Source organism: Podarcis bocagei (genome assembly GCF_964188305.1).
Source record: "Podarcis bocagei genome assembly, chromosome: 4".
NCBI classification, from domain to species: Eukaryota; Metazoa; Chordata; class Lepidosauria; order Squamata; family Lacertidae; genus Podarcis; species Podarcis bocagei.
The window spans coordinates 68,451,812-68,474,469 of record NC_138128.1 but is presented as its reverse complement, the minus strand read 5'-3'; the positions used below and the strand labels follow the sequence as shown (position 1 = coordinate 68,474,469).

General features: G+C 41.7%; 1 protein-coding gene across 1 annotated transcript in view; it reads left to right on the top strand.

Annotated features, from left to right (window-relative positions):
- LOC308586152 (putative lysosomal acid lipase/cholesteryl ester hydrolase) overlaps positions 1 to 19,096 on the top strand; it is a 32,578-nt gene extending 13,482 nt beyond the window's left edge. Inside the window, exons 11-19 of the mRNA XM_081192429.1 lie at positions 7,364 to 7,472; positions 12,540 to 12,633; positions 13,803 to 14,001; positions 14,913 to 15,022; positions 15,598 to 15,734; positions 16,974 to 17,120; positions 17,837 to 17,908; positions 18,156 to 18,221; positions 18,853 to 19,096. Coding sequence (XP_081048555.1) covers positions 7,364 to 7,472; positions 12,540 to 12,633; positions 13,803 to 14,001; positions 14,913 to 15,022; positions 15,598 to 15,734; positions 16,974 to 17,120; positions 17,837 to 17,908; positions 18,156 to 18,221; positions 18,853 to 19,080 — 1,162 coding nt within the window. The 3' untranslated portion in view covers positions 19,081 to 19,096. The remainder of the gene's footprint in view (positions 1 to 7,363; positions 7,473 to 12,539; positions 12,634 to 13,802; positions 14,002 to 14,912; positions 15,023 to 15,597; positions 15,735 to 16,973; positions 17,121 to 17,836; positions 17,909 to 18,155; positions 18,222 to 18,852) is intronic.
- The last annotated feature ends 3,562 nt before the right edge of the window (positions 19,097 to 22,658 follow it).

The following is a 22,658-nucleotide window of genomic DNA, read 5'->3' as shown; positions in this document are numbered from 1 at the left end:
TGAAACATGTTCATTTATTTATTTGCTTTTGGCATTTATATACCGAGTGTCCCGTGGGCAGTTTACTAATTAAAGTCTGACAATGTTCCCTTCCAGAAAACTCCGCCATTTTATAAAATAGAAGCTATGACTGTGCCAACTGCAGTGTGGATTGGGGGGCAAGACTGGTTGTCTCGCCCAAAGGACAATGCAAAATTAATACCCCGAATTTCTAATCTCATTCACTACAAGTGCTTTCCTGACTGGAGCCACTTTAATTTCCTCTTTGGACTTGATGCACCTCAACGCCTTTATTCAGAAGTGATTGATATGATGAAGAGAAACCCAATAGAAACTTCGGATTTTTAGGGAGACGGAAGACAGTTTTTTATTCCACTGGTTTTCAAAGAGTAATTCAAGTCATGTGCTGTTGTACTCCTATTGATTTTTATACAAAAATAGAACAGAGCACCTGGGTGGGAGAGTGTTCAAATCTTAATTGACTGCTGGTCCAATACACTTTATATTACAGGCACAATTTTCATTTTTAAGTTCAATCTGAACTGCAAAGTTTCCCCAAAAGATGACATGTTGCACAACTTTTTTAATTTTTACATTTCCCACAACATCTTAAAAAATTCTTCTGAACTCCATCTATAATGGATAGTAATAGATCAGCTGACGTCTGGCAGAAGGGGAAGGAAGGAAAGGAAGCCTATATTCTCTCCAATTTGGGCACCAAATTTCCTTCCCTACCCCAAAGGATTCTTATGCCAAAGCTACTTATAAACTATCTCTTTCATTTCTTTTATTCTTTATAATTATAAAAGACTGAATACATTACTGATACCTTCATATTGGATTTTTTATTTTTATTTTTTTTAATGCAGCTGTGTTGAACCAAAAGTGAGACTGTTCTGGAAGACTGGTAAATGCCATCTTGGTAGTTAAGATGACTCCAAGACTACCGTAATTGTTATTTGATACCAGAATGAGCTCATAGGCCTATCTGCTTTGAAGGCTTAGTTTTGGTTCAGCTAGTTGGGAGAGTTCTCCCGCTGGCTGCCTGTCTGTCAGTCATTCCCTTATCTGAGATAGATGAGAGTTGAAAGGGAGCCTCTAAGCCATGGGTGAGTTACCATAAATTTCGCTCTATAACACGCAGATTTTTTCTCCTAAAAAGTAAGGGGAAATGTCTGTGCATGTTATTGAGCGAATGTGTGGTCCCTGGAGCTGACTCGCCGGAGCGCAGGGGCAAAAATAGGCAAAAATCAGGCAAAAATAAGATCAGGCGGGTGGGCAGAGGGAAGGCGGAAGCTGCTGCTTTCCTGCATTCTGCCTCAGGGTCTTACTGCCCACCCGCTTCTGTTGCTGCGTTTGCTCAAACTCAACAAAGAGCAGGGAATCCCCTGCCCTCCTGGCAAGTAGAGGGTTAAGGAAAGGATCGAGTCCTTCCTTCTAATTCTTTCCTAGTCACACTGCGTGCAGGCTCCAGCCCACCACCTCCTCCTCTCCGTGCTCTAGGGACTCGCAGGCAGCCGAAAAACATGCAGGTGGGAGAGAGAGAGAGAGGGCTGGCTTGGGGGGGGGGACTTTTGCCTTCCTTTCCTCCCCCCACCCCATTAAACCCCTCTCCTGCATTGTTAGCCAGCTGCTTCTCCGCACACCCCTCTTGTGCTCCTTGTCCCTTCTGTGTTTTTCCTTCCCTCCCCATTTAAAACGTGGTGACAAAGCACGGATCCACATGGATCCTCAGGATTTATGCATTGGGTCACACCAAATTCACCATCAGATAACATAGCATGTCCATGGCTACAGCCTGCACCAAAAAAATCACGCACCCACTGTGGCCTGGGGCCGCAATGGTGCAGAAACGTGGTTACAAAGCACGGAACCACAGGATCTTTGCACTGGGTCACCCCAAATTCACCATCAGATAACATAGCATGTCCATGGCTACAGCCTGCACCAAAAAAATCATGCACCCACTGTTGCCTGGGGCTGCAATGGTGCAAAAATGTGGTTACAAAGCACGGATCCACATGGATCCTCAGGATTTTTGCATTGGGTCACCCCCAAATTCACCATCAGATCACATAGCATGTCCATGGCTACAGCCTGCACCAAAAAAGTCACGCACCCAATGTTGCCTGGGGCTGCAATGGTGCAAAAGCGTGGTTACAAAGCACGGATCCACATGGATCCTCAGGATTTTTGCATTGGGTCACCCCAAATTCACCATCAGATCACATAGCATGTCCATGGCTACAGCCTGCACCAAAAGAATCACGCATCCACTGTTGCCTAGGGTCGCAGTGGTGCAAAAACGTGGTTACAAAGCATGGATCCACATGGATCCTCAGGATTTTTGCATTGGGCTACTCCAAACTCACTGTCAGATCACATGTCTGTGGCCACAGCATGAACCACAAAAATCATACATCCACTGTTTCATTTAGAATATTTTTTTTCTTGTTTTCCTCCTCTAAAAACTACGTGCGTGTTACGGTCTGGTGCGTGTTATAGAGCGAAAAATACGGTAATTAGGCTATTGATTCCAGCTTATGTAGCTTGCCTTGTGTATAAATAATGCTTAACATATTAGCACTGTTAGCACTTCATGGACAAGTTGTGAGGGCCTCTTGCTGCTGCTGTTCACCCTGTGTCTGTAAAGGCGGCGAGGCTCTGCAGGCTGTGTTACGAGTTTATGCTTCCATCTTACAATAAAGCATTAGAATTGATCACTCTGGTGTTTTTGTCATCCTTCTTTGGTTATCCCTGCACCAAACCACTCTCAAGGGCCATCCTTGGGCCTTGCAGTTCAGAGCAGCAGGTAATGTTGAATTGGCTGTTAACTACCTATTAAATAATAATGATTGAAGTAAAATTATTTGCAGAAATTTGACACGTTCAGACCCAATACAGGCCATGTTTAATACTTTGCCAGTATATAATTCAATCCCATCCACAGAATAGCAGCAGTCTAGAAGCCTCCTCATTGGAGCATGTGCTTCTTTTTGTTCCTTTATTCAGACATTATTTTGTTGGTAGGTAATAAGGAGAGCAGGCTTGCAGGAAAACTAAGCAGGAGGGACTTGTTTTGCTAGCAAGAATATGTGTTCTTCCTGCACCTGCCTGTGAATCTTGCATGGTTCATTCATGCCTTCAAGCCTGCCTGCCTGCCTGCCTGCTGGTTTGGAAGGTTTATTGGTGGTTTGTGTGTGTGGTATTCTTTGATTGCTGTCTGAGTTAATATAGCTGGTTCCTGAGTCTAGGGCTGTGGTTCCCAATGTGGGGCACATGCCCCACAGGGGAGCTATTTGATCTTAAGAGGGGCAATTTGAGAATGAGTTAAACCAAGTTAATGGCCTTTTACGCTTCCTCCACGTGAATAGGAGTTTACTTTTTGAAAAATAAGAATTATATGTTTGGGGGGCAGGCATATGTTTAGAGAGGGTTAGGTGGTGCGTGGCCAAAAAAGGTTGGGGAACACTGTTCTAGGGCCTGGCTTTGCTCTAAGAGAGGGGCCAACATCAAGAGGGATCTGCATTATGGGTTGGAACATCGGGGAGGGGGCACAGGGCAGGGGTGACCTTTCTGTCTATCAGGAAATGGAATTGTAGGCCAGGCACTGTAAGAGACAGGCCTGTGACCCTTAGCCAGGGTGAGACCTTGTGGGATGGGGAGATGGGTTTGGTGGGGTTCCCCCTCAATGGGGAATTGTGGGGAGGGTGTTGTTGCTGTGGAATTACTACCTTCTGCCCGACAGTGTGAGAAAATCATCACCATAAGATGTGCCTGCTACTAGGTCCTAGATTATTATCCGTGGCCCTCAACCGTCAACTGTACATTAGGACTTTGATGGCAAGATGTTATCAGTATACTGATGATGCTCAGCTATGTTTCACCACAAAATCTGGATCTGAAGATGCAAATCAGGTTCCGGACTAGTGCCTCGATGCAATGGTGGGATGGATGAGGGAAAGGTAAGCTGAATTTCAATTATGAGAGGACATCTGGGGATCTGGGGAACATCAGGGTTATCCAGCTGGCTCTGGAGAACATATGTTCAAGCAGAGAGATCCCGCCCCCGTTGCAGGGGAGAGCAATGACAACCACTAGGCGTACGGCCAAAGCCTCCCCTCAAACAACCTCTTTAACAGGGAACCCTGGTATCTCCACCGCAAAGAGGAGGAGGATGTGGGTCATGCAGGGAAATTCCTTTCCGGCCCTTCAACAGCGACCTTGACGTAGCAGCGCCCGCGTACCTGTGGAGAAAAGGTTAGCTTGCAAAAGAAGTCTTAACTGAGGGTGGGTATGGTGGGAGAAGCTCTGGATCCAACTGAGTCCCAGGTAAGATCCTCCCTCCATTGTGTGGGCAGGTAGTCCCTCCCCCTACCCGGCGTGGTCACCTTGGCAACGCTTCCCCAGGTGGGATTGGGCAAGTGACTGAGGTAGGCGGAGACCTCCAATTATCCCACCTGGAGGAAGGCGAAGCCAAGCCTGTGCTAATGGTGCCGCATAGGGCCCAGGGGCTGGGTGCAATCACGCAAAGGGCAGACCCCATTTAATGTGGGGAGCGGTCATTGCCTGCAGACATTATCTGCAGCAGAGTGTAAATCAGCAATCCTTGAAGCTATCTGAGACCCTATCTGAGAGGATTTTATGATGCCCTTTCCTCACTGAAGGTGAGGTTGCCATAGTAACACGGGACAGATGAAATAGCTATAATGCTGGGTCCCTAAATTTGGATGCTGAACTTGAACATAGTTTCCTTGGTTCTGTGGTGTTGCAGAAGCGAACTCTTACCACATAGACAACTTTCTCTACTATATGTTTTTAGTTTAGAGTAGAATGGTTTTTTTGAATTATTTATTTCCAGTTTTTAACTCTGTCTTTTATTGCTCATTTTAATGTTAGTTTTGTGGGGTTGTTGTTTTTTTGTAAATTATTACTATTATTCATTAGATTTATATACCACCCCTACATCACAAGCTCTCAGGGTGGTTTACTCACACATTCTATATACAGTGGTACCTCGGGTTACATACTCTTCAGGTTACTACGCTTCAGGTTACAGACTCTGCTAACCCGGAAGTAGTACCTCAGGTTAAGAACTTTGCTTCAGGATGAGAACAGAAATCGTGCAGCGGCAGCACGGCAGCAGCAGGAGGCCCCATTAGCTAAAGTGGTGCCTCAGGTTAAGAACAGTTTCAGGTTAAGAACGGACCTCCAGAACGAATTAAGTTCTTAACCCAAGGTACCACTGTACAATAAAGCAATAGAAATTTTGTATGTATGTATGTATGTATGTATGTATGTATGAATGAATAAATAAATAAATTGCAGTGCACCCTGTCCACTGTATAGAAACAACCCTTTTAAATTAAAGGATTTAGCCAACAAAGTTGTCCTGTTCACACAAAGACTTCTGCTTGTGCAATGGAGTTTCCTCTTCCTTTAGTTCCTCCCACCCACCATGCTCCCCCAAATCTGTCTTGATCTCCACCGAACTTTCCAGAGCAAATTTCAGGGGGGCCCAGGGATGCAAGGGAAGGGGGAAAGAAATGCCTCTTCAAAGGCAGAATTCCTTGCAAAGATGAGGTGGCTTGGTTGGATACGTTAGTGAAATGGAAGAATAATTTAGATTAATCCTATCATAGCAGGTTGTGAAAGCCATGGCACTGGAATGCTGAAACAAGCATTATGTATTAAACTGGTTATACCTGACTTTTTTATGAGAATATGTCAAAATAAATCAAATTAACATCGTGGGAAACTATTTATATGAGCTTTAGATGTGAGTATTTCTTTACATCTGTGCATGGAGAGTTGATTGGCCTTTTTCGGTCCTCATTTTGTCTTTTGGGACAATGAATTTTTTTAAGGCATTGGAGATTTTTAGGTTTTCTGCTCCTCTTGTAGCTCTCTAGAGCCCAAATATTATAGTCAGTATATACATTTAATAATTTGTATTTGTACTTGGATTTGGATTTGTTTTTGGCATCTGTCTGTCTTGGGAGACAATTTAAGAGCGCACTTTCAGGAGTGAAGTCAAACTGCTGGAGAGTTAAAGCACCTGCTGTGGCTGTAGAGACAGATACAGGAGAGACATGTTTTCTCACAGGTAAGGCAGATGAAGGCATCCGATTCTGTTGCAGCAGATGCACTGTGGTTTTTCTTCTCTCTGTGCTTCTCTAATGGTCATTTCTTCATCTGGTCACTGCTGTGGACACATGGCATGACTGTCTGTCTCCAGGATTTGTAGGGGGCAGCTATTGCCTGGTTTAAAACACAAACCCTTTCTGTCATGTAAAACAGGAATAAAGATAATGGGGGAAAATAAATATGGCTTTGTAAATGAAAATTTGGGCAATAGTTGTGTTACATGTGATTATTACCAATAATGTGTTATATTTAATTAAGCCCTGAAGAAAATTCCCTTCTCTAACAAAGCAGAATGCACCTTAATATTCACTTCTCTGAAAAATGTGAGTTTAGGCAGTTCCCATTTCTCTGCTTTTCTGCAAAGTTTTCATTCTTCAGTTACTTGGAATAAAGGGCATTACTGTTATTTTGAATCCAGTGGAAATGTCAGTCACCTGCTGAACCTTAATTCTAACATGCGTAAGCATAAGCATTCATGGACTGAAACCCTTTCTTTATAGATTGGTAAATTTATAAAGGGCATGCTGATTGGAAGGTCGGCGGTTCGAATCCCCGCAACAGGGTGAGCTCCCATTGTTCAGTCCCAGCTCCCGCCAACCTAGCAGTTCGAAAGAACATCAAAGTGCAAGTAGATAAATAGGTACCGCTCCAGCGAGAAGGTAATGACCGCTCCTCGCTTAAAATGGGGGGCGCCCTTTGCGTGGACGCGTGCAGCCCCTAGATCTGGAGCGGCTCCAACAGCATAGGCTTGGCTTTGCCTTCCCTCAGGTGGGATACCTGGAGGTCTCCACCTACCCCAGTCAGTTGTCCAATCCCACCTGGGGGAAGCGTTGCCAAGGAGACCAGGCCAGGTAGGGGAGGGATTACCTGCCCACACAATAGAGGGAGCGTTTCCATCACTGCATCTTCACTCTCAATTAGATCATCCGAAAATGATTTTTTAAAAATTCCTTCACTTTCAGGAAACTATGTTGGGAAAACAGGAAATGTGGAAGTTTCCATGGGGGCAATTAAAATTCAAAAAGAAATGCATGCTCCCTGAGCAGAAGAAAATAGAGCTCTAGGGGCTTGTGATCTGAGCAAGCTGCATCTGTGAATGAAGCCTAAGACTGCCATGTCACACGACTGGCTGGTGTTTAGCAGCTTTTCAACTAAAAAGTAGATCCATTTCATCACTAAAAGAAAAAAGGTTTCTCTAAAATATTCCGTTTTTCAGGTGTTCCAGGATGTGGCTGCTGGTTATCATGATGGTTGTACAAGGCACTGTGAATCCAGTAGAATCCAAGAGCAAAACAGAAGTGAATCCTGAAGTATATATGAATATTGTAAGTTAAGCTCTTGAGACAAAGCAGCACTATAGCAGTGTTAGTGATGGTTTGCCCTGGTTCACACGTTTGGTAGGGATGCAGTGGTGGAAAGCGGGAGCAAATCTTCCTACCTTGCAGGTGGCTGTCACAGTGAACTGGGCCATCTACATAAGTGCCTGACTATGTGAGCCCCCACTTAAACTGATTCTTTCTCTCTCTTTCATTGGGGAAAATTCACATATTTTGATTTAATAGGATCTGAAGGGCCCAGTTCATGGTGAAGCTATTCTGCTGCCTTCCCTGACCAAACAGGGAAACTTGGGCCATGTTATTTTTGTTCAGGAGTACTGAAGAACTGTCAGCAATGTCCAATATGCATAAAATATAAAGTTTATACACACTGAAGTCTGCAAATGAAAACTTTTACATAAGTTTTCTCTCTCTTCAAATTAGAGAGGCAAGAGAGGTTTGTCTCTAGGTAAATGTGGAGAGTGTTTAGGCTAACTGATGACTCATTCTGAAAACCAAGTGATCTTTCATATGAGGAAGGTCAAACTTGAGAACTCAGTGTCCATGCTGATGAACATGCAAATTGCTTAGCATCTATCTATGGGACCAGAGACAGGAAAGTTTATTGAACTGTATTAAAGACCCAAAAGAAGGCAGAACCACATTGATTGCTGGTTTAACAGCAATGTGCTGCTTTGCATTTTGTAATGTTTATTTGGAACTATTTCAAGATTGTTTCCAGTAAAGCTTTGGAACTCATTTTTTTGTGTTGGAAAGCAAATTCATTTATACTCTGCACAAGGTCCATATCAGGGATTCCACTTTCCGCAACTCTAACAAACAGTGCTTATGCAATCATTCTTATAGCTCTTTGTTTCTTAGAAATGGCTGAGTCCTCCCAAAGACTTCCTTTTTTTTAATAAAATTTTTTATTGGTTTTACAAACTTTTTTTAAAAAAACAATACAAACATATAAAAAGACATACAAACACGTATAGTTTCATAACCTTCTTTCATAAGACCTTGTTTCTCAGACTCCCCCATACCTCCCCTTTCTGCATCCCAATGTCCGAAATTTTTAGCAACTTCTAGTTATTTCTCTCAAGCCTCTGTCCTCTTAATCTTTCCTTCAGTCTAATCTTATGTCACTGTAACCCTTTCTTTCTCAAAACCTCGACATTCTAACATTCGTCAAGTTTATAATAGTCCTTAAGATAGATTTTAAATTTCTTCCATTCTTCTTCCGCCGTCTCCTTTCCCTGGTCACGGATTCTGCCAGTCATCTCGGCCAATGTCATGTAGTCCAATGTCCGAAATTTTTAGCAACTTCTAGTTATTTCTCTCAAGCCTCTGTCCTCTTAATCTTTCCTTCAGTCTAATCTTATCTCACTGTAACCCTTTCTTTCTCAAAACCTCGACATTCTAACATTCGTCAAGTTTATAATAGTCCTTAAGATAGATTTTAAATTTCTTCCATTCTTCTTCCGCCGTCTCCTTTCCCTGGTCACGGATTCTGCCAGTCATCTCGGCCAATGTCATGTAGTCCATCACTTTCATCTGCCATTCTTCCAGAGTGGGTAGATCTTGTGTCTTCCAATACTTTGCGATAAGTATTCTTGCTGCTGTTGTAGCATACATAAAGAAAGTTCTGTCTTTCTTTGACACCAATTGGCCGACAATGCCCAAGAGAAAGGCCTCTGGTTTCTTAGGGAAAGTACATTTAAGTACCTTTTTCATTTCATTATATATCATTTCCCAGAAAGCCTTAATCTTCGGGCATGTGCACCAAAGGTGATAGAAAGTACCTTCAGTTTCTTTACATTTCCAACACTTGTTATCAGGCAAATGGTAGATTTTTGCTAGCTTGACTGGGGTCATGTACCACCTATAAATCATTTTCGTAATGTTTTCCTTTAAGGCATTACATGCCGTAAATTTAATACCGGTGTTCCACAACCATTCCCAGTCAGCAAACATAATGTTATGACCAATATCCTGTGCCCACTTAATCATAGCTGATTTAACTGTTTCATCTTGTGTATTCCATTTCAGCAACAAGTTGTACATTCTTGACAAATTCTTAGTATTGGGTTCTAACAATTCAGTCTCTAATTTTGATTTTTCCACCTGGAAGCCAACTTTCCTGTCCTGTTTATAAACCTCCATTATTTGGAAATAATGGAGCCAGTCTTGTACTTTAGGTTTCAATTTCTCATGACTTTGTAATTTCAATTTATCTCCATCCTGTTCCAAAATTTCCCAATACTTTGGCCATCCGACCTCCATATTGAGTTTCTTCAGTGCCTTAGCCTCCAAAGGTGACAACCATCTAGGGGTTTTGTTTTCCAACAAGTATTTATATCTTATCCAAACATTAAACAATGCTTTTCTGACAATGTGATTTTTAAAGGCCCTATGCACTTTGATTTTATCATACCATAGATATGCATGCCAACCAAATGTATTATTAAAACCTTCTAAATCCAAGATATCTGTGTTCTCGAGGAGCATCCACTCTTTCAGCCAGCAAAACGCTGCTGCTTCATAGTACAGTTTTAAGTCCGGCAGGGCAAATCCCCCTCTTTCTTTTGCATCTGTAAGTACTTTAAATTTTATTCTGGGCTTTTTGCCCTGCCAGACAAATTTCGCAATGTCTTTCTGCCACCTCTTGAAACAGTCCATCTTGTCAAGAATCTGCAAAGTTTGAAACAAAAATAACATTCTAGGCAATACATTCATCTTGATAACTGCAATTCGGCCTAACATTGACAGTTTTAAATTTGACCATATTTCTAGATCTTTTTTAATTTCTGACCAACACTTTTCATAGTTGTCCTTATACAAGTTCAAATTTTTAGATGTCAAATGAACCCCTAGGTATTTCACCTTCTTAACCACTGTCAAACCTGTCTCTTCTTGAAATTTCTCCTTCTCCATGGCTGTCAAATTTTTTTCTAAGACTTTAGTTTTTTGTTTGTTCAGTTTAAATCCGGCTACCTGGCCAAATTGTTGAATTATCTCCAACACTCTTTTCGTGCTAGTGTTTGGCTCTTGTAGGGTCAATACTAAGTCATCTGCAAATGCCCTTAGCTTGTAATGTTTAGCTCCGACCTGTACACCTTTAACCTGCTGGTCATTTCTAATCATGTTCAGCAACACCTCCAGAACAGAAATAAAAAGCAATGGAGAAATTGGGCACCCCTGTCGTGTTCCTTTTTCTATCTTAAGTTCCTCCGTAATTACATTATTTACGATCAGCTTAGCTTTTTGTTCAGAATATATTGCACCCATACCATTCTCAAAACCTTGACCTACCCCCATCCCATGAAGATTCTTTTTCATAAAACTCCAAGAAATATTGTCAAAGGCTTTCTCCGCGTCCACAAAAATCAGCACTGCTTTAGTGTTTATGTTCACCTCTAACAATTCCAAAATGTCTATTATATTCCTTACATTGTCTGATAGGTGCCTTTTTGGGAGAAAGCCTGCTTGGTCCTTATGAATCTTCTCCATCAACACTCTTTTAAATCTTTTTGCCAAAATGTCTGCAAAAATTTTGTAATCCACATTAAGTAATGATATTGGGTGGTAGTTCTTAAGTTGAGTCTTTTCAGTCTCTGTCTTTGGTATGAGTGAAATATACGCTTCTTTCCACGATTCTGGTGCCCTTTTCCCCTCTAAGATCTCGTTACAGACTTCCTTTAACGGTTGAACCAACCACTCCTTCAAAGATTTATAATATCTGGAAGTCAGTCCATCTGGCCCTGGAGATTTGCCCAGTTGCATATCTTGAATGGCACCCTCTATCTCTTGTTCTGTTATTCTTTGGTTTAAATCCACCTTACTTTGATGAGAGATTTTTTTGTAATCCATATTTTTTAAGGAATTTATCTATGTCCTCTTCATTTTGTGGTCCTTGAGAATAAAGTTTTTTGAAATAACTCAGAAAACAGTTTCTAATCTCATTGGGTTTAAATATGTTCTTTCCATCCACTTCTAGGCTTGTAACTGTATTTCCTCCCAAAGACTTTCTACATCCAAATAGATTTCAGAATATGCTATGACAGAAGGCCTCTTCAAGTGTTTAGCCTGAGCATGCAAGTGCAAAATGTGTGCCTGAAGATGGGGCTGCAGCCCTCCACTTCTGGCTTCCTTGTGTTGAGCAGGTCTGAGTGAAACTTACTTACAACTGGCTTACCAGCTTCCTCGCTATTTGGCACTCTGTGTTATCACTTTTGTGAAGAAGCTTCTAAACATGTTTATCCAAGTGCCCCTGCTAGCCCCTTCTGACATGACAACCCCTCTGGAAGCACATGATTTGTTTCATTAGATATATATTGCTCTATACCTTAAAACGTTTCAGAGCAATTTCACTCTATAAGAAGCACCAGACCACAAGACACACCTAGTTTTTGGAGGAGAAAAACAAGAAAAAAATATATTCTGAATCTCAGAAGCCAGAACAGCAAGAGGGATCGCTGCGCAGTGAAAGCTGCAATCCCTCTTGCTGTTCTGGCTTCTGGGATAGCTGTGACACACATTTCCCCTTACTTTTTAGGAGGGAAAAAGTGAGCCTTATAGAGCAAAAAAATATGGTACACTGTACCTCATATTAAAACAAGATCTTTATTTTTTGAGCTATGACTCTCTGTTTGCTGCTCCTCATTTGGTGGTCTTCATTCACTTGGAAGATGCCTTCTCATGCCCCCCCCCCTACGTGAATACAAAGAGTTGAAAAATATACACAGTGAAACCTTGGTTCTTGAACGACTTAGTTGGTGAACAAATTGGCCCCCGAACACCAAAAACCCGGAAATAAGTGCTCCGATTTTCGAACGTTTTTCAGAAGCCGAACGTCCGAGTGCAGGAAGCTCTTGCAGCCAATCGGAAGCTGCACCTTGTTTTTTGAATGGTTTTGGGAGTCGAATGAACTTCTGGAACAGTTTAAGTTCGAGAACCAAAGTTCCACCGTATTTGTTCCCATGAACAATTCAACAGACCAAACTCGACTCATAGTAAAGTCAGGACAAAATTCATTTCGTCACACCAACGTTAGGGTTTTTCTAATCCCTGCAGAGTGAAAAAATCCGGTACTGGGGATATCCTTCTGAAGAATATGAAGTTATTACAAAGGATGGCTACTTCCTGAGCCTGAACAGAATTCCAGGAGGTAAACTTGAGGATGAAAGTCGATTGTAATAGAGGAAATAAAGGTTGCCTCTTTGCACAATAGCCTTCTTCTTTTTTCCTAAAAGAGCACAGTTTGGGCCAATAAGGAAAAAGCACCACCAATGTACAGTGCAACAACACTGTTACTGGCACAGACCTCCAGTCTCTACAACTGCCTCATCAGGACAAGGCCTACCGAAAAGAGTTGCTGTGCTTATTAGACCTGGCACTCCTGAGCTGATCCTGTTTCTTCTAATACAGTGGTGCCTCGCAAGACGAAATTAATCCGTTCCGGGAGTCTCTTCGTCTAGCGGTTTTTTCGTCTTGCGAAGCAACCCTATTAGCAGCTTAGCGGATTAGCGCTATTAGCGGTTTAGCGGCTATTAAAGGCTTAGCGGCTATTAAAGGATTAGCGGATTAGCGGCTAAAAGGCTATTAGCGGCTTAGAAAAAGGGGGGGGGAGTGAAAAAAAATCAGAACACTCGCAAGACTTTTTGGTCTTGCAAAGCAAGCCCATAGGGAAAATCGTCTTGCGAAGCAGCTCAAAAACGGAAAACCCTTTCGTCTAGGTGTTTTCTGTCTTGCGAGGCATTCGTCTTGCAGGGCACCACTGTAAAGTGTTAACGTCATTCCTTGTGATTAGTTGCTGGTTCCCTCTGGCTCCCTCCTGACAGTGCACTTGGTACTGTCTTAAACAGGCAGCCCGGAGGACCAACAGTGCAGGACAGACTGACAGACAACCAGTTAGGATGCCCTCCTGTGAGCGATTGGCTAGAATGCTGATAAAGGTCATGAGACTATGCATTGTGTTTGATGCGCAATGCCAAATGAAGCAACCATGTAATGCAGATGTGACTAAAACTACATCTGCTGTAATTTCCTCTTCTGTAAAGCTGCTAAAACTATTTATGAGATGGGGGAAAGCTGCTGAGGGCACTCTGATTTGGATCCAATAATTTTAGGGTGGATAATGCACGTATACCCCCCCCCTCACTGTCATACACAGTGCCAGTTGTCTTCCATTCCATGAAAAGAAAACCTAGCACTCTTTGAAACTAGCCTCCTCATTTCCATACAAAACATTTTAGCCACTGTACGCTGCACTCTTAGTAGGAGCATTATGAGTGGCATTATAGAGGTTTAAACTTCTGAAGCTTTTTCATTTTCCAGGCTTAAAGGCCACTATATTGCTGATTCATGGTTTGGGCTTGGAAGGCAGTGACTGGATAGCAAATCCACCTCATCAGAGCCTGGGTTTCATACTAGCAGATGCCGGATATGATGTCTGGATTGGAAACAACAGAGGAAACTCTTGGTCGAGAAGACACCAAAACCTTACCATTGAAGAAGAAGCATTTTGGGATTTCAGGTAAGTTCAGAAGAGACTGGAATTCAACACTCAGTGGACTGTTGCATTTTTCTCCCTTTGAAGATCTCCCCTGCGTGAAATAACTCAACAAGGTATACTTGATGGTTTGTAAGTGTAATCAATATGAGATAAAGTTTAATAATTTTATATACCGGTATGTGCAAAATGTTTTTCAATAGTTCACAAGGACATAGGTAAAATTCCAGCATTGAACACACTCTGGAAATGAAAGAAAACTCAGCTCAGTGTATCTACACTGACTGGAAATACATCTCCAGAATTTTAGAGAAAGTATCCCAGAAATAATTGAGGGTGGCAGGATTGATCCTGGGACATTGCAGGTGCTTGATTTCTTGGCCCTTCCCTGGAAAATTATGCGCACAGTTTTGGTCACAGTTTTGAGGGTGGGTTAATAAATATTGGGTCAAAGGTCAGAAGAACCCCAGCTCCATCATGGCACTGTCTCAATCCAAGTTGCATCTCCCACAGGTGAAATTGAAGAAAGACTCCTGGTCCTGAATAGTTTGATCCTAAGCATATTTACTCAGAAGTAGTGATGGGTGAACTACTCTTGACTTGATTCAGAATTCGGCTGAGCAGAAGAGCTTGACATCTTTTGGAGGGAATGTCCCTCTGAAAACTCTCGCACTGCTAATTATGTCACTAGACATGTGATGTGGTCAGTGATGGTATAAATGGATACTTACCTTCTGGCAGACTTACTTCAGGATTGTAACCATAAACTGTTTTCATTCAGCCTGAAACCAAATGTTCCTGGAAAATATTCTCTTTCTACATATTTATCGGAAGATCATTTAATCTTCTTACCTTCTCTTCGCTAAAGTTGCCAGTGCATGTGAGCAGAGCATAGCACACACATTTAATTATTATGGATGTCTCCTGATTTGCAGTTTTCATGAAATGGGCATCTATGACCTTCCTGCCATGACAGACTTTATTCTGCAGAAAACCAGACGGGATAAAATCTACTGTGGTGGCCATGCTCAGGGATCCACCGTAGGTATGTGAAGCATAAAGGTTGGCATTTAGCTGTGAAAAAGACATGCGTAGTCTGTGACTGTATTCTTTGCTCCCCCCCCCACTCAGGGGCAGTAGAAATGCAGGGGAACACATGTCAGGAGTGTTTTATCCAAGAATCAGATTAGCTGAAAAGGCTGAGTGCTGACCTTCCTCCTGGCTGCTTGGAGAATGCAAATATCGGCTCTGTCATCACATTCGCTCTTGCACAACACACACCTATTGCATTGTTTTACCTACTTGTACTCTGAGACTCAAAATGACTTTCTGTGAAGAGGTCCAGCCATAAAGGTGGTTTGTACAGACTGCAGGGCCTTAGCAATGTTTCCAGTTTTGCCATTTACCTTCTTTCCATAACAGGTAGGTACACTCCAATCAACAGTACTAGGCTTCTAGATTCTAGAAAACTGCCCAATCTAATTCTATATACACACAGGTTGACAATTTAAATTACTGATTTGGTTAAAAGTTTTTGGCTGTAAATACTGATTTGCTTTGCACACCCTCCCCTCCCCAGTAAAAGAATGCTAAATGGAATTTCTCATCTTTTCCTCCCAGCTTTTGTTGCATTTTCTGTAATCCCTCAAATGTCTGAAAAAATAAAGATGTTTTTTGCCATGGGGCCTGCCTACACGCTCCACTACAGTATAAGTCCCATTATACGAGTGCTGCGTATGCCCAACACATTGTTCAAGGTATGTGTAAAAGGGTCATTTTCTTATTATCATGTAGGGTTTACAAGATCAGTAATGTCACGTGTTACGTTCTTATCCAAGTTTTATAGGAAAATAGAAATAAACAAGCAAGGCTAGCTTTTGTGGTGGGAAATAAAACCAATTCATTTACTTTTTGTCATACATGCCATCCCTGGAGCATCGGGTGCCAAGGCACCCACAAAATGTTCTCTGTGGGTGCCCTGCCAGGCAACCCAATGTGTTGCATGCTGCGGTGGGTCGCTCTGTCATGCCCTCCCACGGCGGGGGCGATGTGTGACATCATGCGCGTGTGCTGGGCACTATCAGTGTTGGGTGGAACCTGGTATTCCTGTTTGTTGTTTTCAATGTGAGTAGTTTTGTGACTAAAAGAGCTAAGAGGACACATCTCCCACTGTCTAGCTTACATAGCATCATACAATCATAGAGTTGGAAGGGACTTTCAGTGGTCATCTAGTCCAACCCACTGCAATGCAGGAGAGTCCACAACCTCCTGAGGGAGACTGTTCCAATGTTGAACATGGGCAACTGCCTTCCATCCTGACTCCAAGGACCTTATCAGTCAATTGGCTGATATCTCGTTCTTACCTGCTTATCTTAAAGCATGCCAATGACATATCTGACTGCCTCATCTCATCCTAGCTAAGATGTGATGTTGCCAGCAGGGCCCAAGAGTAGTTCCCCTCCCACATTCCTTTGAGCCAACTGGCTGTGAGAGGGTGATTGGCTAAATAACTCTTCAGCATTAAGATGCCTCGGGCCATGTAGCCTAGCTCTAAACCCTTCATTGTCCACACTGAACCTGCCAGAAGAGGGAGCTAGCTCAGATTTCACTTTCTTACCCATCCACATGCAGGAGAATACATAGAATGAGTTCAGTTATCATCAAAGCATGGGTTATTTGTTGTGAGTTGCTTTGGAAGCCTTCACGACTGAAAGCTGGCCTTTAAATATAGCAGAATCATAGAGATAGAAGGGACCCTGAGTGTCACGAACCCAACCCCTGCAATGCAGGTGTTATGTACTGAGTTGAAGCAGGAATTAAGTAAATAAAATTAGTAATTATGTAAGTAATGCATTTGATCAAGTCAGGACAGCAAAATCTGTAATCCTGGTTAAAATTATAATATGAACAATATTCTTGTATGGATCAGAACACATCTGTTGCTGTATTAGGAAATATACTGGTTGACCATGTAAAGAATCTCTGGATTTTTACAGATTATATTTGGCACAAAAGAATTCTGCCTGCTGAGTCCCAAACTCAAAGAACTTTTGGCTCAAAAGTGCAGCTGCCAACTGGTTGATGTAATCTGCAAACAGGCTCTTTTACTTATCAGTGGATTCAACGAGAAAAATTTAAATGCGGTATTTATGTGTGCTTGATAAATATCTCTCCTACTATACACTTTTCTATTCACACTGCTCAAATAGGCTTAATTCAAGCAATAAAAATACCTAATATGAAAAGCATCAGGAAAACTCTCCAGCACGAATAATAAAATTGATTATTTTGGGTGCTTGATTTCAACGTAAAGAAGTTACAAAGTCGAGCTTGAGGTGTATGGATTTTAACCTGCTGGAAAATATGACCACTTTCAAGAGTTTGTCTGACGTGGCTCCTGCAAAGTCAAAGGTTGGATGTGTCACTGGCCTCTGAATCACTGTGAACTCCAAGTTAAGAAGGACTGACTTATGACTTCTTAAAGGGGTGCCAGTTACCTATCTATACATGCGTTCCTTGAGCCATCAGCAATACACTTGAGCAACTAATACAATAGCACGTGGCTGCATTTGATCAGCACAGCACTTATCCTTCCTTAGCTTATCCCAGGAAGCCATGCTACACATGCACACAAGACTATGTCTCCATACACACCAAAACTTTAAAGCTCATTCAAAGCAAGCACCAAAGGAGCTGGGAGCTGTAGTTTAAGGGTGCTGGAAATTGCAGTTCTAGGGGGATGGTCTTTGTATGGTCTTTCAAAGCCTGGTATGCACACAGCTGCAGACACTGTTTCTTGCAGCTTGTGGTGCAAAAACCTCTGAAGTGGAAGGAGATTTAAATGCACCTTTTCTTTCAGAGCCGAACTGATGTGTACACATCAATATTCCCGGATTATACTTCTGTGAAAAATTTAATCCACTGGAACCAGGTACAGTTAGGAAAATGAAATACATCTGTTGTGTGTTCTCTACCTACAATATTGCAACATAATGATTTTTGTTTAAATACAAGGAAGCTGCATTTGAGTCCTGAGCCTGAGGTTATTACCTCTGATATAGAGCAATAATTGTGAAATACTCTTCTTAAATTGTTTCCTCTCCTGATAATCTCTGCTTTGATGTCTTGGCAGAAGCACACAGGCTCACACAGCTTTGGTGTTATGTTTCATTTTCTAGTCTGGTAGAACTGGGGAATTCAAATACTTCGATTATGGCCCAAAAAACATAGATAAATACAAACAGGTATGTATATTTTTGCTTGGATTGGATAAGGATGACTAGGAAAGGTCTGATTCCAGCAGTGGCGGAGCAAGCCGATCAGGCGTCTGGGGTGGCATGCGTGCCCTGCACCCAGTAGCAGGGCGATCCGGGGCAGGACACTCCACAGGGCCTCCGAGGAGTCTGCCTGCCTCCTCCCACTCAGCTGCCCTACAGCTGAGAGGGAGGCGGCGGGTGGACCGTTTGGGGCAGTGTGGAGCCTGCGGGTGCCCAAGCCACCACGTCACTCCCAGGAGAGATGCTTGGCTCGGGCGCATTGCAGGCTCCGTGGTGAGTGCCGCCTGGCATTTTGTCACCCCCTTCAGTGGTGACACCTGCGTCAGACCTCCCCCACCGTACCCCGCACCCTCCGCCCCAGGTTCCAGTGTCCTACATTATACACTTGTTCTAATTATCTCCATTTGAAACTTCCACCTCTGAAATTTTTCGACCAATTTTTTGACTGGTATAGTAATACTTCCACAAGGCTCTTGAGCTTCGCTGGGAGGGCACGGCTGGGAATCCCTTGAATCAGAGTTTAGAGATTCTAAAATTGTTTTAGATTACATCTTCAGTGGCATCTGTAGTTTATTCTCATTTTTTCTTCTTTTCACAGATGACTCCACCCTTCTACAAGATAGAAGAGATCACAGTCCCAATTGCTATGTGGAGCGGAGGACAAGACTGGGTTTGCAGGCCAAAGGAATCTGCGCAGCTGCGGTCTCGAATCCCTCACCTTGTTTACCATAAGGAGTATCCAGACTGGGACCACTGGGACTTCATTTGGGGCATTGATGCTCATCAGCGGATGTACATGGAAATCCTTGATCTGATGCAGAAATAGCTGTGGGATTTCTCTTTCATTACCGTATTTTTCGCTCTATAAGACGCACCAGACTACAAGACGCACTTAGTTTTTGGAGGAGGAAAACAAGAAAAAAAAAAATCTGAATCTCAGAAGCCAGAACAGCAAGAGGGATCGCTGTGCAGTGAAAGCAGCAATCCCTCTTGCTGTTCTGGCTTCTGTGATAGCTGCGCAGCCTGCATTCGCTCCTTAAGATGCACACACATTTCGCCTTGCTTTTTAGGAGGGAAAAAGTGAGTCTTATAGAGCAAAAAATACGGTATGCAATGACTTTTCTTTAAAACTGTGGTCTTCCACTGACACTATAGCAGCATTAGAAACACCCATGCTGCTACAAGATTTAATCTCTGCAACAAAAAAAAAACAAAACCCTCTACACTTGCACTATATAAAATCCTACTCAACAGGAAGAAATATGATTTAGAATTTGATAGACAAAAATGGAGTGAAGAGTTAGGGGTACAGATAACAAATGATATATGGGAGTCAAGTATAAAATCAACAGAAATAGCCTCTATGGATCTAAGGCTAAGACTTATTCAACAGAAAATAATATTCAGAGCCCACTGGACTCCAGCAAAACTATACCAAAAAAACCAACCAACCAACCAACCAACCAACCAACCAAACAAACAAACAAACAAAAACAACAACAAGTGCAGACAACTGCTGGAGATGTGGGAGTAAAAATGAGAACTTAGTACATATGTTGATTAACTGCCCGATGATAAGATCATTTTGGTGCGAGGTGAGGATATTTATAGCAAGAGTAATAAAAAGAAATTCTTATTTAGGGGAACTGAATCTAATTCTAAATTATATTCTGGAAATGTGGGAGATTTCAAGGGGTCAAAAAAAATTGGATGTACCATGCTATATTAGAAGCAAAAAAACTTGTTTTGATGAATTGGAAGAGCCGCAAAAAGATTCAACTGAGCACACGGATTGATAATATGGACAGATTAGCTACATACGAACAAATTGCATGTTGATGCAAAATAGGAATATGAAATAAAATAAAAAATATGAAGAAATCTGGAATGAATATGTAAGCGATAAGGCGAATAGTGGTGGGAAGTAGGGGGAGGAGAGAGAGGTGGGAAAATATTGTTAAAAAAGGTGTAGTTATAGGTATATCAGTGTATTCAAATCTGAATTGTTAAATTGTGTTGTCATTATGTGTCTTTTGCGGTTGATGTTTGTATGAAAAAATGATTAAATAAATTTTTAAAAAGTAGTTTTCCATTTCCTCTAAAGGTTTTTGTGAGTTGGAAGCAGGAGAACAAGCTATACATCTATAAATCTAAATGTTGTGTTTCATAATGGACGCTCACCGTTTCCCCAGTGGACATCAGTTGCAGACCATCACATTCCACCTCCTTCCCAGCAGCCAGACCCACATGGTCACTGTTCAATATGGAATCCCCCCCCAGCCATCACAGCTGTGGAGGTGTACCTGCCTGGCCAGTGAACTGAGTCCCAACGGGTCAATCAGGGCCCAAGTTATGGGGGAATTCATTGCTGTTCGGCCAGGCATTGGCCACTGGTCATGATCAGCACTTTGAACTGGGACTTGAATCAGCAGCCACTGCAGTTGTGCCAGTATTGGTGGTATATGCTCAAACCGTCTTGTTCTGGTGAGCATCTGGCCATTGCATTTTGCACCAGCTGAAGTTTCTGAATTGCCTTCAAAGGCAGCCCCACGTATAACACATTGCAGTAATCCAACCAAGAGGTTACCAGAGCCTAAGCCACAGAAGTTAGGCTATCCCTGTCACCGCCTGTATTATTAATTCTTATATTATTATTATCATTAGTTACATGCCATTGGTATTCATGGTGGGTGGCTGTTTATTGTCATGCTGTGCATGCTCATTCATGATCTCAAAACTGAGCACAAATCTGCTCACAAGGTGGGAGATGTTGGGATGCAGGAAGCAGTGGGGTAGCATTGGAGGACAAAGCCAGAGCCGTAGCTAGGTGATCTTGCACCCCTGGCAGAACCGTCCAGATTGCGCCCCCTAGCCATGGACAGATTAGCTCTTCTTTCCACCTCTCCTCTAACCCCTTTCTACCCATTCAATTCACCCTCTATTAAAAACCATTTCTTATGCGGCAATAATCAATATTTATATTTATGGACATATTTTTTTTGCAAAAAATTTATTTTTACAATATCAATGACAAACAAAAACATAAAACAAACAAAGCATAACAAACATAAATCATAACCTTATTGAAAATAACAGTTATTTACTTTGTAAAACGACTTCCTCATTTCCCCTTAGTTGAATTTCATTGCATATCCTTATTACGGTTTCCCAAATCCCAATTTTAATACCCTTTAAATTAAACATTAACATCTTTAAATCTTCTCCTTCTTGTATTAAACATATTATTTTATCAGTTAACATAGATACAATCCTAAGCCCTTTAAGTATCTGGATGCTATTTCCAGTTATTTTAGCTTAACAAATTTAACTAAATAATCATTAAATTTCTTCCATTCTTCGTGATGTTCCTCCTCCTTCTGGTCGCGGACTCTTCCGGTTAGATTGGCTAGCTCCATACAATCCATCACCTTCATCTGCCATTCTTCTACTGTTGGTAATTCTTGAGTTTTCCACTTTTTAGCTAACAAAATACGAGCCGCAGTTGTGGCATACAAAAATAGATTAACATCTTTCTTGGACAATTCCGAACCTGTTATTCCAAGAAGAAAGGCCTCTGGTTTCTTTATAAATGTATATTTCAACATTTTTTTCAATTCATTATAAATCTTTCCCCAGAAGTCTTTCACCTTGGAGCAGGTCCACCACATATGAAAGAATGTTCCTTCCGTTTCTTTACATTTCCAACATGTATTATCACAATTATGATACATCTTTGCTAATTTTACAGGTGTCAAATACCATCTATACATCATTTTCATAATATTTTCCTTTAACAAAGTACATGCGGTGAACTTCACCCCTTTCTTCCACAATCTTTCCCAGTCCTCAAACATTATGTTATGTCCTAAATCTCTTGCCCAATCTATCATCACCGATTTAACTTGTTCATCTTACGTATGCCAGTCCAGCAAAAGCTTGTACATTTTAGATAAGTTTTTACCTTCAGTATCTAACAACTCCATCTCCAACTTAGATTTTTCCAAGGCAAAACCATTTTTCTTATCCAGTTTATACAATTCGTTAATCTGGTGGTAATGTAGCCAATTTAGCTTATCTTTAATTTGCTCAAATGGTCTTAATTTATAGCCTTCCTCTTCCTCTATTAATAAGTCATACTATCTCAACCATTTGGTATCCACATTTAATTTTTTCTGGGCCTTTGCCTCCATTGGTGAAAGCCATCTGGGCGTCTTTCTTTCTAAAAGGTCTTTGTATTTTATCCAAACATTATACAATGATTTCCTAATTATATGATTTTTAAATGCTTTATGGGCTTTTACTTTATCATACCACAAATATGCATGCCAACCAAACACATTATCAAATCCCTCCAAATCTAGTAAATCTGTATCTTCTAATTTCATCCATTCTTTAATCCAACAA